The sequence below is a fragment of the Lagenorhynchus albirostris genome, chromosome 9 (assembly GCF_949774975.1).
Source record: "Lagenorhynchus albirostris chromosome 9, mLagAlb1.1, whole genome shotgun sequence".
Lineage (NCBI taxonomy): Eukaryota > Metazoa > Chordata > Mammalia > Artiodactyla > Delphinidae > Lagenorhynchus > Lagenorhynchus albirostris.
The window spans coordinates 55647657-55662875 of NC_083103.1; the positions used below are offsets into that span (position 1 = coordinate 55647657).

The window sequence follows — 15219 nt, forward strand, 5'->3', positions numbered from 1 at the left end:
GGCCCCACCTGATTTCCCTACCTCCCTCATCCTTTCTTACTTTATCTTCGTATCCTCTTCCCTTACTCACTCTTCACTATTACTTGAACATGTCAGGCATGCTCCAACCTCAGGGTCTTTGTACTTGTTATTCCCTCTGCCTGGAATATTCTTTTCCCACTTACCCATATAACTAGTTCTCTTACTTTACTTTCTTGAGATCTTTACTCAAAAATCATCTCAGTGAGATCTTCCCTGCCATGCTATCTAAAATTTCTACCTCCTCATTCTTCCTTTGGCTTATCTTCTTTCTCTTCTCTGGTTTTTTTCCCCATAAGTATTACTCATTTTCACAGACTATACGCTTCACTTATTTATCTTGTCTCTTGGCTATTATTACCTCCACCAGAAATATAAGCTCAGTGAAGGCATGGAATTTTATCTGCTTTGTCCACTGTTTTTAAACAGTTTTTACATTTTAGGACAATGCCTGGCACATAGTAAACATTCAATATACATTGAAGTGAAAGGAAAAGTTTCAAAAGCCTTCACTTGTACTTCATTGCCCTTCGATTCTCTATCACGGGGCTCCTATTTCCTCCTTTTCTGATCCCACAGCTGCTGCCTTGTTATTGGGTCAGGCTCAACGACTCATCATTTTTAACTGGTAGCCTGAAGGTCTAGGCTGATACCTGATATTCTCAGCTAAGTCTGCCAAGTTTTTCTTATTCCCCTTCTCAAGGACAGGTTGAATTCTTTATTCTCTTAGAAGAAAAACTTCCTAAACTTAAGATAGCAAGGGAAAAATGATACTAACTTATGTTCAGAGACAATTTTCTTTTCTTCAGATTATCAAACTTACTTCCTCTACACATTGTAAATACCCTGAATACTAAGTCTTATATGTATTATTTGTACTGCATATAAGAAGTTGCTTGTTGTTTTTTCCATATCAAGTATGTGTTTCATAATAAACTGTGAAAAGAATAGCCTATCTGATTAATATGGTTGGTTGAATAAACTGTGAAAAGAATAGCCTATCTGATTAATATGGTTGGTTGAATAAACCACCAGTCCAATAACAAGTTGTACTTGAACAGGATTATAGTGGAAATGAAGCAATAATGTATGTGCTATATTTAAAACACAGATCTTTAGGTTTTAAAATAGTGGCTAAAAAAACAATTCAGAATATATTTTCAGATTTTAGCAAGCGAAGGTAAAGAAAAAGAAGGAAGACTGAAATAAGAGAAAAATAGAGGGGCAGACATTACATGTACCTATCTTAAAAGCATGTTTTTTAATCAAGCCAGATTTTGATTACTAAAGAATTAGTCTGAATTGTAGGAATATAGTTAATAATTACTATGAACATTATCTTGCTATGATTTATTCATTTATTTATTCATGAAACACTGATTATCAACTATGAACCAGACATAAGAGCTATAAAAATAATTAAAATACGGGTTTTCCTTGAGTCTAGGGAGTGTGATAAGCAGATATACAAACAAAAAATTTAATACAGTGTGATAAATACGATGATAAATTATGAATAAAGTTCAGAGAAAGTATAAATCTACTTACATTAGAAAGTTGTTTTTTAGCATATGTTCTAATCTGTCCTTGGTAAGAAAAGAGAAAAAAGAAAATTTATTAAATGTAAATATATTCCTTACATGTAATTAACATATTTAAAGGGCTTCATCCACAAAGCTAATTACCTTTTGGCCAGGAGCTATGAATTTGTGACAGAGTTCAACATCTTCAGGACAATTTGAGAGAACTGTCATTGTTGTAGTCTTGAAGAGGCCCTCCATAACCTAAGAGAAATGATACAGAATTGCCTGACATGTAAGCTTCATGAAAAACCTGTTTAGGGCCCTGTAAGGACTGCTCTCCAGGTTTCAATGGCTATAAATTCATTAGGCCTCTTACTTCCTGAATATACTACATCAAGTTAATTCAGTTTCCATATTGATTAGAGGGGGCATCACAACTTCTCAGAGAAGGTTAAAAAAAAAAAAGAAAGAACCATGTCTGAACCTTCTGTTAACAGTTTCAATACTGGTATTGAAGTGGGCTGTCAAATGAACAGCTAAAACAAACTGATGCCTCTCTAAATTTCAGTATATTCACTTGTAGAGTCAGGACAGTTAACAGTACCTAGCTTACAGGATTGTTGTGAGAATTATATGAGATAATCCATGTATAAGACTTAGCTTAGTGCCCAGTTCAGAGAAGCATGCAACAAACATCAGTTGTGAAGAGTGGAACGTTTTGAAAAGTGCTTCATTCAGTCATTGGTAAATGAAAGTAAACTTTAAGATTAGAGAAGCAATGAGATCTATCTACATCTAAATACATACATTTTTGCTTTGCTAAAGTATAAAGTAACGACACAAATCAGCGTATAAGAATTCGTTCTACCAGGGGTGTCCATAAAAGTCTCATGGGAAAAACTTGTTCTCAGAAGAAAAAAGTGACTGGAATGAAAAATATTTCTAAAATATTTTTAATCCAAACTAAAATTTTTGTTTTGATGTCAATGAAATCATATTGTGATTTTCAGATATGTCCTCATAAAGACACATACATGAATTAAGACCAGGCTGCCCCACAGGCAGGTATCTTCCTTTCCTCTCTGAATCACTGGACACCCTATCAACACTGGAAACACAGTGGGGCATAAGCGTCTGAGTAATTTAACATGGTCAGATATAGGAAAGAACTTAATTATCAAGTGACAACCAGATAGATTTATGTACATATATAAAATATTTTTCATTTCTTTTTATATATACTTTGCATTTTTATATTATACATATATTTTGTAGAGAAGTAAGGAATAACTTGATGAAAGAAGAGCAAAAGGAGGCTAAAGATGTTTTGCCTTGAGGCTATAACCACCTTCAATCTAGCAGTGAGATAAAGAAATCACTAAGTAACTGAATGATTTATGAAGCGTTATATCCCTCAATCACTGCAAAAAGCCAATGTATATTGAGAGGAAAAAAGAACAGGTAGATTGGATAGTATGCTTGCATTGTTGCGGGACACAATACACAATCGGTAAGATGAAGACTTCAACAGCTGGGGCTGTTAAAGCAGAGTCTTTCAAGGGCAGAACATTTCCATTTGAAGAAGGATATCACTGGCTTTTCTAACCTTGACTTTCAGACTACACTCTATAAATATATTTATAATAAAACAGAAACTTAACTGAAGGGTTAACATAACCCTCATGTTTTAAAAAATATATTTCTCAGTAGTATTAAAATAATAATATTTAATTGCTTATACGTCATAAGAGGAAAATATCCTGTTATAATATTCTGATTTTGTATTTAAGAGACTGCTCTTCATCAAGATAATAATTTCCACAGAATTCAATTTATCAAAGGGAGAAAACTGAGAGAAGCAGGAGTTTATTTTTGGAAAGAATATACCTTTTTCTTCTGTCTTTAGGAAAAAGTTTATATTCCAATTAATTAAACTATTCAATAGTGTATGCCCTGAGTACCACTCAGTGGATGACCAAATAAATAAGAATTACTCAGTTATAGAATACATAATTATAGAGCAAAGATTATAATGTTTAATAAATTCTAACAATCTATGTATTATCTTTATAATCTTTCCCTCTGGTATTATACTGGGCAGCGGAGACAGGGACAAGGCAGAAATAGGAGGTAAGATGTGTGGTTCCATTCTTTACAATACTCTCATTGCCTGAGTGAAAGAATAATAAAGAATTGGGTGGTGAGCTCAAACTGAAAGCTGATTAAGGAATTTTACTGACTTGGTGAGGCTCAGATTCTGAATCCCTAAATCTAGAAAGGGATTAACTCAACAGTGTTCCTATTGACATTTTTGGCCAGATAATTCTTCGCTGGCGGGGAGGGGGCTGTGCATTGCAGGATACTGAACAACATCCCTAGCCTTTACCCACTAGATGCCAGTAGCAACCCGTCTTCCCTACTCCCCCACCCACTCCCTAGTAGGGACACCAAAAATATCCCCTTCGGGACACTGGTCTAGAGAAATCGGTGGGAGATGTTAAAGGGGTATATGCAAGTGGACACTGTGGTGTGTGGCCACAACATCCCTTTAGGACCAAGATCTTTATCCGCTAGGAACAGTAACTGCTGATGGTACATAGTTGGGTCGCTCTTCAGGAACTGCCCAGGGCAGGAGGACTGCCTTACCCAAGGTTACAACCCCTTCCCATCTAGCCCGCATCCAATGACTGGCTCACAGGAGGAAGCACTTGCCCTCCTATGGGACAACTATGAAAGACCATTCTAGCTCCAAAGTTTCTCAGGGAATTGGCCAAGGCATCTGTTTGTAAATGCACCACAGTTTAACTTGTCCCTCTGCCCAATGCTGCTTTCTTCCTTTCCTCACAGGTATTTCTCTTGAGAGCATTCCCCAGTAATACCTGCACACAAATCTCTGCTTTAGGGTTTATTTACTAGGAAATCCAACCTAAGACAGGATAATAAAATTGTGACTCCATTCTATTTGGGAGTATACATGGTATTTCTGTTTTAAGTGGAATTGGGTCATTTACTGGGTGAATAAGAGTAGAATGAAAGAAGTAAGAGTTGATGAAAACTGCTAAAATAAACATCCTGTAATTAGAGTTCCAAACTAAGATCTTAACCAAAATGGTAGTGGATAGAGAATTCATAACAACAGTTAACACATTCTGGGTACTTACTAAGTGTCATGAACTATGCTAAGTACCTTATATATATTATCTGTCTAATCCTATGAATTAACATATGAAATAGGAATTATTATTCCCATTTTACAGATAAGAAAACTGAGGTTCAGAGAAATTAAGTCCCATGTCTTAGGTCACATAGCCAGTAAGCGATTGAGCTAATAATCAAATCCTGGTCCATCCATCTCCAGACTTGTGTGCTCTATATGGATTTATGGCCACAGCCTCCTGAAAAGGCTCCCACCCCTATTTTTATCTCCCTCTAAATCATTTTTCATAATGCTGCTAGAGAGATACTTCTAAAATATAACTCTGACCATGGCCTTTCCCAGCTGAGAACTTTCTCCTTTATCTTTTGGATTAAGTTCAAACTCCTCAGCATGGCATTTAAATACAGTCTTTCTTTCATGAGCTGACTCTTGACTATATCTCCAGCTTCATCCCTGTCCCAGAGCTCTGACAGCTCCTGTGGATGCTTTCTAATACTATAGCTATAGACATGTTTCTCTAACTATAAAGACGTTTTGTTTATTTGCCTAGCAAATATCAAGAGCTACTATTTACTAAGCCTGCTTTGTGCCGGATCCCATATTGGATGCTTTACGTTATACATACATAATCTTTCATTTACTTCTCACAATAACCTAATGAAATAGCTACTATTATTCTCATTTTATAGCTGAGGAAGCTAAAGATCACTAAGGTTAGGTAACATCATAACAAAGTTAATGGCAGAGCTTGGACATGAACTTAAATCTGTTTGACTCCTGTACTTTAAAAACTATTACACTAACAGCATTCAGTAGATGTTTATTAATTAGTTCTCCATCTTCTTCATTCTATGAACACCTGTAAGGCACAGATGTCAGAGGTAAAAATGTATACAGAAGCGTTTTAATGTCACAGATGCCTGATATTTAGAAACTATTTTAAAACTTGAGTACCTACCTGCATGAGATCTTGAAGGCTCTCAAGAAAAGAAATCTCTGCTTCTACCATATAAAACTCTGCCAGGTGTCTCCGGCTCTGAGAATTCTCTGCTCGGAATGTTGGACCAAAGGTAAACACTTGAGTAAAAGCTCTGCAATTCAAGATTAACAGTGTAAAAATAGGATTCACATGATTAATTTTAAGTATTTAAAATATTCAGTAAGCTCTTAAGAAAAAAAAAAAGTTCTGCGCCTCTGTCTTGTCCACAAATCCACACGTATTAGCTGCCACATTTCTTTAATGGGTGATTATAATAGTTTCATTAAAAATGTTACATTTATAGAAACCATTTTATTCCAAAGGAATTTGCAAATGCTTTACAAACCCTATGGCTTACTAAATATAGAATTATAACCACTTCTGGATGCACTCTACTGCAGCTGCCTTAAACAGCAGGCAACTACATTTCGCAGCAATTGAGAACAAAGTAAAGGAAAAATACCACAGCCCAAGAAGCCACACAGAGAATCTAGATAGTAACAGTCAAAACCAGAATTTCATGTGGATAAGGCAAGCCAATCATTTTCTAAATATATGAAAAAAAATTATCAGATATGTATGGTGATTTGCCTTGTTAGGCCTACTCAAGTCCTTTACGCCCACCTAGGAGTTTTAATCAATGCTCAGTGAGCCCTGACATTTGGGGGGTGGGGTGGATTTTGAAGAACTGTCTGCTTTACTCTCTGGTTTTCAAGAAGGGCTATAGTTCAACAACATAAACGGGGAAAAAATTCTTATTTTTAAATTTCTGCAGAGAAGCGAACATGACACCTTCATTCTTTCTTTTTTTTTTTTTTTTTGCGGTACGTGGGCCTCTCACTGTCGTGGCCTCTTCCGTTGCAGAGCACAGGCTCCGGACGCACAGGCTCAGCGGCCATGGCTCACGGGCCCAGCCGCTCCGCGGCATGTGGGATCCTCCTGGACTGGGGCACGAACCTGTATCCCCTGCATTGGCAGGCGGACTCTCAACCACTGTGCCACCAGGGAAGCCCCCTTTTTAAAAAAAATTTACTTAATTTATTTATTTTTGGCTGTGTTGGGTCTTCGTTGTTGTGCGCAGGTTTTCTCTAGTTGCAGTGAGCTGGGGCTACTCTTCATTGCGGTGTGTGGGCTTCTCATTGCAGTGGCTTCTCTCGTTGCTGAGCATGGGCTCTAGGCCTGCGGGCTTCAGTAGTTGTGACATTTGGGCTCAGTAGTTGTTGCGCACAGGCTTAGCTGCTCTGCAGCATGTGGGATCTTCCCGGACCAGGGATCGAACCCGTGTCTCCTGCATCAGCAGGCGGATTCTTTTTTTTTTTTTTTTTCCGGTACGCGGGCCTCTCACTGTTGTGGCCTCTCCCGTTGTGGAGCACAGGCTCCGGACGCGCAGGCTCAGCAGCCATGGTTCACGGGCCCAGCCACTCCGCGGCATGTGGGATCTTCCCGGACCGGGGCACAAACCCGTGTCCCCTGCTTCGGCAGGCGGACTCTCAACCACTGTGCCACCAGGGAAGCCCAGCAGGCGGATTCTTAACCACTGGGCCACCAGGGAAGTCCCGAGGACCAAATAATCTTTGCATTTTAAGGTTTGCTAGAACAAAACAAGAGGTTTGGGGCTCCTTAGCTGTTATCCTCAACACTCTTCATTTATCATCAGTCAAATAATATCAAGATCAGAAAACAGTACAGAAAACGGATTGTAGATATACATACCAGTATTTTTTTGTTGTGTTGTTTTTTTTTTTAAGTAAAGATACTGTGGGAAATTAAACAGTGAAACAATTATAGTGGAAATCATGAGATTTATTTTTTCTTTCAAAGGCCATTTCAGTTAAGGCCTAGTTGGTAAGGAGCTTAGGAATTTATGTCTTGGTTCTACAGCCACGTCTCTGAGACCATGATCAGTTACCCTCCAAGAATCTTAGTTTTTAATGGAAAAACAAACCGTAAGAATTCAAAATATTACTATATAACCTCTCTCCCAAGATTCAGATCCAGACTTGCTTACTAGAATGTTCCTAAAAACACTGACCTTACCTTCCAAAACGAAAACTCTTACCTTGCTCCCCAAAACAAGCAAAAACAAAATAATGAACAGTACATTTTCCCCAGCTCTGTTAATCTTAGCTAACCCACCTCGTCACCCAAACCAGATCCCCATCCCTCCCTCACCGCCCACATACTTCCCTATCATATTGATCACAGAATTATATTGTTTATACCTAGGGAAACTCTTGCAGATCTAGAGACTCTTCTTTATTTCCACAACTTTGTCTTGTGTCAACTCTTGTGTCTGTCACCTGCCTTTCTTCCTCCAGTCCCAAACTACTATACGTTTTCAAACTCAAATCTGATTATATCAGCCCTAATTTAAAAATCTTCAATGGTTCTCCCCTACTCAAAGGTTAAAATCCAAACTCCTAACTTTGACTGGACCTTCCTTCACAAAGCCTTTTCTCCAGCACACTGAGGATACTCTCCTTACATGCCCCACATGCCTTTAGGCTTTTTCATTGGCTGTCCCCTCTCTGTAGTGCCCGTCCTTTGTTCCTCTCTCTCCAAATGGCAAATTCCCATCCATCCTTCAAGACTTGACTTAAATGTCACTTTCTCTTTGTAACCTTACCATACACCCCCAAATTTATTGTTCCCTCCTTTCTATGACTGTAACACTTTGTTTATACATTTATTATACAGACTGTATCACTTAGAAATATAATTGTGCATTTTGTATCTTTCTCCCTCAATAAACTATGAAATATTGTACAGTAGGAAAAATGTTTTATTCATCTTTGCAACTTCAGTGTCTAAGATAAAACAGGTGCTCAAGTTGAATGAATAATAATGAGGATGACAGGCTTCTTCAGTTGTAAAGTGGAAAAGCACAACATCCTTATAAACAGTAACATTACAAATAATGTACAGAAAAATACTCAGATATATTTTACTGTGGCTGTTACTCAATAGCTAAAATGGGTCAAACAATTTAGGTCTGCCCCAAACAATAAATTCAAAAATTACAGGACCTCGAGCTTCTAATCTATGACTATGCGATCTCTAGGTAGGTTGGCAAGAGTATATTTAAATAAATAAAACGACATTCTTTTCTGGCACTGCATCACATGAAATTGTACATACAGATGTTCACTAATAACAAAGAATATTCTATTGAAATTTTCCAGGGCATGAATAGAAACTCCACGGCATTGGTGGAATTTACTTTGGAGGCTCTGAGGAAGACTTCCAAGAAATGGGCAGTTATCATCCTGAAATACAAGGAGGCCAATGGGATTGCTGTTCAAAAGAGACACATTATATATGTATTAAGGTACTAGAAACAGAGAAAACAACGGTATCTAAAAAGAACTACAGATTCAAGTCACAAGGGCACCTACTTCTCACATGGATAGGGAGGGAGCTCCAAGATATTTAACAATAGGGATTTTTTATTTAACAATGGTTAATGATTTTCTCTAGCAATACAGGGTAAACTCTCTTGTATAAAATATAGAAGAGGATCAAGGATTTTTATTTTAGTAAGGATTAGATTCTAATTGTGGTACCCCAAAGTTAAGTATTATTCTAATACGGTTAAAGTAAAAATCAATGGCCATGGTGCTTTCTCTGAATTAACAAAAAGATAAAATAAGCTGGAAGGTATGTTGACAAATTCCCTAATTTAGCATCAAGTTGTTAAGCAGATAAATGTTTAAATCATTCAATAAAGATCACCCCAGGTCAGCGTCCAGTGTTCTATAATACAGTAGTGAAAGTAGTAGTAGTGATAGTGGCTACCATTAGCAAGTGCTCCTTGTGGGCCAGGCATTAGATGTGAGAACCTTACAGTTAACTCCTTTATTATAACTCAATAAAGGATACATTGTTACTTCTATTTTTCAGTCTAAGAAATTGAAGTTCAGAGAGGTTAAGAAGCTTTTTCAAAAGTTATAGAGTCATAGCCTAACAAGTGGTAGAGGCCAGATTCAACTCTAGCTCTGACTCTAATGATCACAGCCTTCATTATGATATTAAAATAATGATGCTCATAACTGAACATGGACAAACCCAGTAAATAAGAGAGAAAAATTTGTAATATGCACTCCCCGCCTTCTCAAAGATAACTAGGGTGAGTAGTTTGGTATATTTCTCTTCCTTGTGAATAGCTTATTTGTTTTATGTATTAAAATTATAGCTCCCTAGGATATGCTGCTTTCATGCAAATAATGAGAAGACAAATTTTAATCAATATTTTGTAAACTTTAGCAAGACATTTAGCCTTTCTGGTCTTCAAATTCTTACATGAGTGAGAGGTGCAGGCAGTTTGGCATTATTCTCTAGTATCTTTTACATAATTTTGTTTCTAGGTCCATGTGAAATCACTATTATTTTAATTTATGCTGATTTCTTCTTTTTCCTCCGTCTTCCACACACATGAAAGCAATTTGCAGCAAGGCTTGGCCCAAGCCATAGTTAAAATAAGATCTGAGAACAAGGCCATTACTAAAATAAGATACAAAACCAGGTGAAAGGCCAGTACTGCTGTGAGAAGAGACCAGCAGAGAAAGAAAACACTCAGTACTAAGAATCATTCTTGTGCCAATTATGGAGAAAGGGAAGCTATATATGGAAAGTCCATGAGCTTGGAGCTGACGTTTAAGATAACAAAAGTACATTCAATACACATCAGCTAAGATAGCTACAAAAATGGCTTTTTAAAAATAAAAAGTAAAGTTACCAAAAAATGGTTCTGCAAAGGTCACTTTCTCCCTTGTGTGGAGTTTTATGAAGCCCTAAATTGGCAAGTGGATTATTATAAAGTAGTCACTGATTGCTTTGCCATTTATTCCTTCTGGCCCTGAAATTTAAGAGCTAATCTTTATATTTTGAAAGAAAAGAGGAATTACTGCCTTTTTAGCTGGGGAAGAACTCATCGTTCAGCATATGGGGGATCAGCAACTTTCCCTAAGGCTGCCCACTCCCAACCTCCTATCACTTCCCTACTGTCATTCAGGAAACATTCATTGAACTGAAGTGAACTCACAGATAACTTTAAACTGACTTTTAAAACAGTCTTTGTCAAGTGGTATTCCCATCATCCAGAAAACAATCATCTATATTACTACTGCTTTGTATCCACTGGATTATCAATACTGTGACATATTTGTCACTCATTGCTTCTACATGCCTAACGAGTGGACACCAGACACCTCCTTTTCAGCTTACCCCCTTTCCTCTATCTTGCAATAGTACACTTGGTGAATGGGTTTATAAAGAGATGTAGCTCTCACCATTCATCAACTCTTAACAAGATGTCTTAGCGAGGATGCACTGTAAAATCTAAAAATTTCTTCTTTACCACAATTGCTAAACATTTCTGCAAAATTTTCTTTAACATGTCCTAAGTATCTGATTTAGAACTGAATTTGAGGTCCAAGCAAATTTAATCTTAATTGTATAATGAGATTCAAAGTTCGATAGAGTCTGACAACAATCCTGCTAAAGGGACTGGAGGGTTGGCTACTCTTCTCTGATGAGCATATGAACTGGGGGAAGGACATTCAGCAAAGGGAATATGAAGCACACAGGTCCTAAGGTAGGAAAGAGCCTGACAAGTTCGAAGAACAGAAGCAGGCCAGCAGCAAGACGAATGGTAAGAGATGAGGTCAAAGAGTTTGGAAGGGATCAGAACATGTAGGGTCTTCCTTGTGAGCCATGGTAAAGAGAGTCTGAATTTTATTTAATACTCCTTGAAATACTCTCTCCTCTTGGAATATTTAACACTGTATTCTCCTAGTTTTCCTATTTATCTGACCTCCACCTCTGTCTCCTTCTACATACACTAGCTATTCATTAAACACTAGCGCTCTTTGAACCGTAGTCCTAGAATCCCTTTTCTCACTGTATACATTCTCCTTAAATGATCTCACTTCCGTCAATTAAGTTTCAATTAATTACCTATTGGCACACAATTCACAAATTTGTATCTCCTGCCCAGACTTCTTCTCTAAGCTCCAGAAGCATACATCCGCCTATTTAGTCCTTTCACTTGTCACAAACAGAACTCATGCCTCCCCTGACCCCCACACTGGCCTCAGTCTTCTTCCAACCTTCCAGGTCAATCCTCCCATTAGGGTCTTTAATAACACCATGTACTACTGTTCATAGAGCCTCTTAAAATTAAAATAAATGACATATACAGATGTAATTATTTGTTTAATGTCCGTCTCTTTCACTAGACTGTAAATTTCATGAGTGACCTTATCTATTTTTTGGTTCCTTATAGTATCCTCAGTTCTTAACCCAGTGCATGACACACACTAGACAATTAAAATTTGTCAAATAACTAACTGATTTTCTGTAAAATATGCTGATCCCCAAACTTTGAACCTTTGAAACAGCACTGGGATGGGGGTGAGGATAGAGGAGTAAGAGGAAGGTGGTAAACAGAATATCAATTACTAAGCAAAAAATTCTGCTATTCCCTGAAATAATTTTTCACAGAAGGCACTAGGTGATAAAAGAATCAGTTTTTTGAAAAGACTGCCCATATATTATTTTTGCTCTGTAGGCAACAAGTATATCTTTGAAAAGGACTAGATCAGATGAACATCTCTAGTAAGCAAAGATTTTACTTTTTGAGAAACTAAAGTATTACCACATGAAAAAAATTTCCCTTAGTCTTATTCTATGTAAACAGAGAAGCACCTGCCTCTTTGGCTCCTGCGAGTGGATACCAACATGTTAAAACAAGTATTGCTACTTCATCATTCCTGTAATGATGGACTCTTCAGAGGACTGACTGAATTTAGAAAATAACATTAAAAAAAATAATAAATTTATTTATTTAGGCTGTGTTGGGTCTTCATTGCTGCGTGTGGCCTTTCTCTAGTTGTGGCGAGTGGGAGCTACTTTTTGCTGCGGTGCACGGGCTTCTCTCGTTGCAGAGCACGGGCTCTAGGCCTGTGGGCTTCAGTAGTTGTGGCACTTGGGCTCAGTAGCTGTGGCTCGAGGGCTGCAGAGCACAGGCTCAGTAGTTGTGGTGCACGGGCTTAGTTGCTCCACGGCAGGTGGGATCTTCCCGGACTAGGAATCAAACCTGTGTCCCCTGCACTGGCAGGCAGACTCTTAACCACTGTGCCACCAGGGAAGTCCCAGAAAATAACACTTTTCTCAAGGGTCAAAGTTTGCTAATTGTTCTTTCTAACTGTGTATTTGTCCTCACATTTTTAACAAGATACTAAAATCACCTTTTAAAAAAGGTATACATTTTGTCAACTGCATCTATTCATGCCTTGCCTAGATTATCGCTCTTGTATTTCTCATATTTAGCAGTCCTTGTACTGAGGACCATGAAAGAGACCATGTGAGAACTTTAATTTAGGTACATGCACCACATGGTATTTACATGTTATTTTAAGTCTACAAAGATTTCAAAGGTTTTCTGAGGCCTGATACTGTAGCAGTAGATGAGTCATTATGGCACTGAACTATCAACAATTTCCTGGGCTCAAGTCCTGTACTGATGACCCATACTTTTTAAAGGTCATCACAGTGATTAAGTTAAGCCTGTACTCTAAACACCTAAATTGAAATTCTGGGCCCTCCACTTATGAACTAGCCAAGTTAACTTCTTTGAGACTTGATTTTCCCATGTGAAAATGAAGTTAAGTATATATTTGTCATGAGGTTATTATAAAGATGAAACAATATGTAAAAAGTTTAATGTAATATTAACTATATGGTAAGTGTTCAACAAATGGGTAAGAGTTTTGTTTGTTTCTGTTTTTTTGTGTGTGCATCTCCTTTCTTTCCAAAGGTCTACAGTTCTGATTTGGTTGGTCTCAAGATCTCTTTATACTTTCAGTCAGTGCAAGAGATTTTGTTTATGTAGGTTATGTCTACCAATATCTATCATTAAAACTGATAAAATTTTTAAAAATTTATTAACTCATTTAAAAACAATGATAAACCCATCCTATGTCATAAAAACATCTTTTTAATAAAAATTCATAAGAGGAGTGGCACTATTTTACATTTTTGTAAATCTCCTTCATATCTGGCTTAATAGAAGACAGCTGGGTTCTCATAACTGCTTATGCATTCAATCTTTTCTGCTATCACATGTTATGAAGACTTTGGAAAACTTCACTGTATACTCAAGAGAGAATAAAAATGAGAAAGACACAAAATAGTGGCTTACTATTATTATGAAAATAGTTTTCATCTCAAAGGACTTCTCTGAAAGGGTCTCAGAGGGCCCCAGATCAAACTTTGAGAACCACTACATTAGGCAATGATTCTTAAGGAGGAGTATTAATTCTGAGCTTTACCTCTGGAGACTTCCACTCAGAAAATATAGGGAGGGTTCTGGTCATGAGTATATTTAAAAGTTCTACAAGTAATTATTATGTGAACTCCTGATTAAGAACTACTACCTTAAAAAAAAGTTAAGATCACTAATCAATATACTTAAAAAAATTTTTGATGGCTATAATTTTTTAAATGGACAATAACATGTGTTGGTGAGGATGTGGAGAAACTCCTTGCACATGCTGGTGGGAATGTAAAATCCTGCAATTGCTGTGAAAAAGTCTGGTGATACCTTAAAAAGTTAAAAATAGAATTATCATATGACCCAGCATTTCCACTCCTGAGTACAAACACCAAAGAAATGAAAACAAGTGTTCAAAAAACTCCCTGTATGTAGATGTTCAAAGCAGCATTTTTCATAGTAGCCAAAAAGTAGAAACAATCCAAATGTTCACCAATGGATTAATGGATAAAAGAGATGTGGTATATCCATACAATGGAATATTATTCAGCCATTAAGAGGACCAAAGTACTAATATATCCTACAATATAAATAAACCTTGAAAACATGATGCTAAATGAAAAAAGACAAATACAAAAGGCCAGGACTTCCCTGGTGGCGCAGTGGTTAAGAATCTGCCTGCCAGTGCAGGGGACATGGGTTCGAGCCCTGGTCTGGGAAGATCCCACATGCCGCGCAGCAACTAAGCCCGTGCACCACAACTACTGAGCCTGTGCTCTAGAGCCCACAAGCCACAACTACTGAGCCCGTGTGCTGGAACCACTGAAACCCGTGCGCCTAAAGCCCATGCTCCACAACAACTGAAGCCACTGCAACGAGAAGTCCACGCACTGCAACAAAGAGTAGCCCCCGCTGGACACAACCAGAGAAAACCCACGCGCAGCAACGAAGACCCAACGCAGCCAAAAACAAAAAAACCCAAAAAACAAAAGGCCACGTACGGTATGATTTCTTTTCTATGAAATATCCAGACTAGGCAAATCCATAGAGACAGAAAGCAGAAAAGCAGCTGCCAAGGGCTAGGGAGAGGAGGGAATGGCAAATGACTGCATCACGGGTATGGGGTTTCCTTTTGGGGTGACAAAAATGTTCTGGAACTGTATAGTGGTGTTGGTTATACAATGTCACTAAAAGTAAATTTCATGTTATGTGTACTGAATTTTATCAAAATAGAATTTTTAAAGTTTATTGAAACTAATTGTCCATTAGT

At 37.6% G+C, this 15219-nt stretch overlaps 1 protein-coding gene across 11 annotated transcripts in view; it reads right to left on the reverse strand.

Moving 5' to 3' along the window:
- NARS2 (asparaginyl-tRNA synthetase 2, mitochondrial) overlaps window positions 1-15219 on the reverse strand; it is a 142766-nt gene that overhangs the window by 35251 nt on the left and 92296 nt on the right. For all 11 annotated transcript variants that reach the window (XR_009542484.1, XR_009542485.1, XR_009542486.1 and 8 more), the window contains 3 exons: window positions 5657-5789; window positions 1704-1802; window positions 1567-1604 (listed from right to left, as the gene is read on the reverse strand). Coding sequence is in view for 1 of the 11 variants with exons in the window: in XM_060160127.1 (XP_060016110.1) it covers window positions 1567-1604; window positions 1704-1802; window positions 5657-5789 (270 nt within the window). In the remaining 10 variants the exon portion in view is untranslated. The remainder of the gene's footprint in view (window positions 1-1566; window positions 1605-1703; window positions 1803-5656; window positions 5790-15219) is intronic.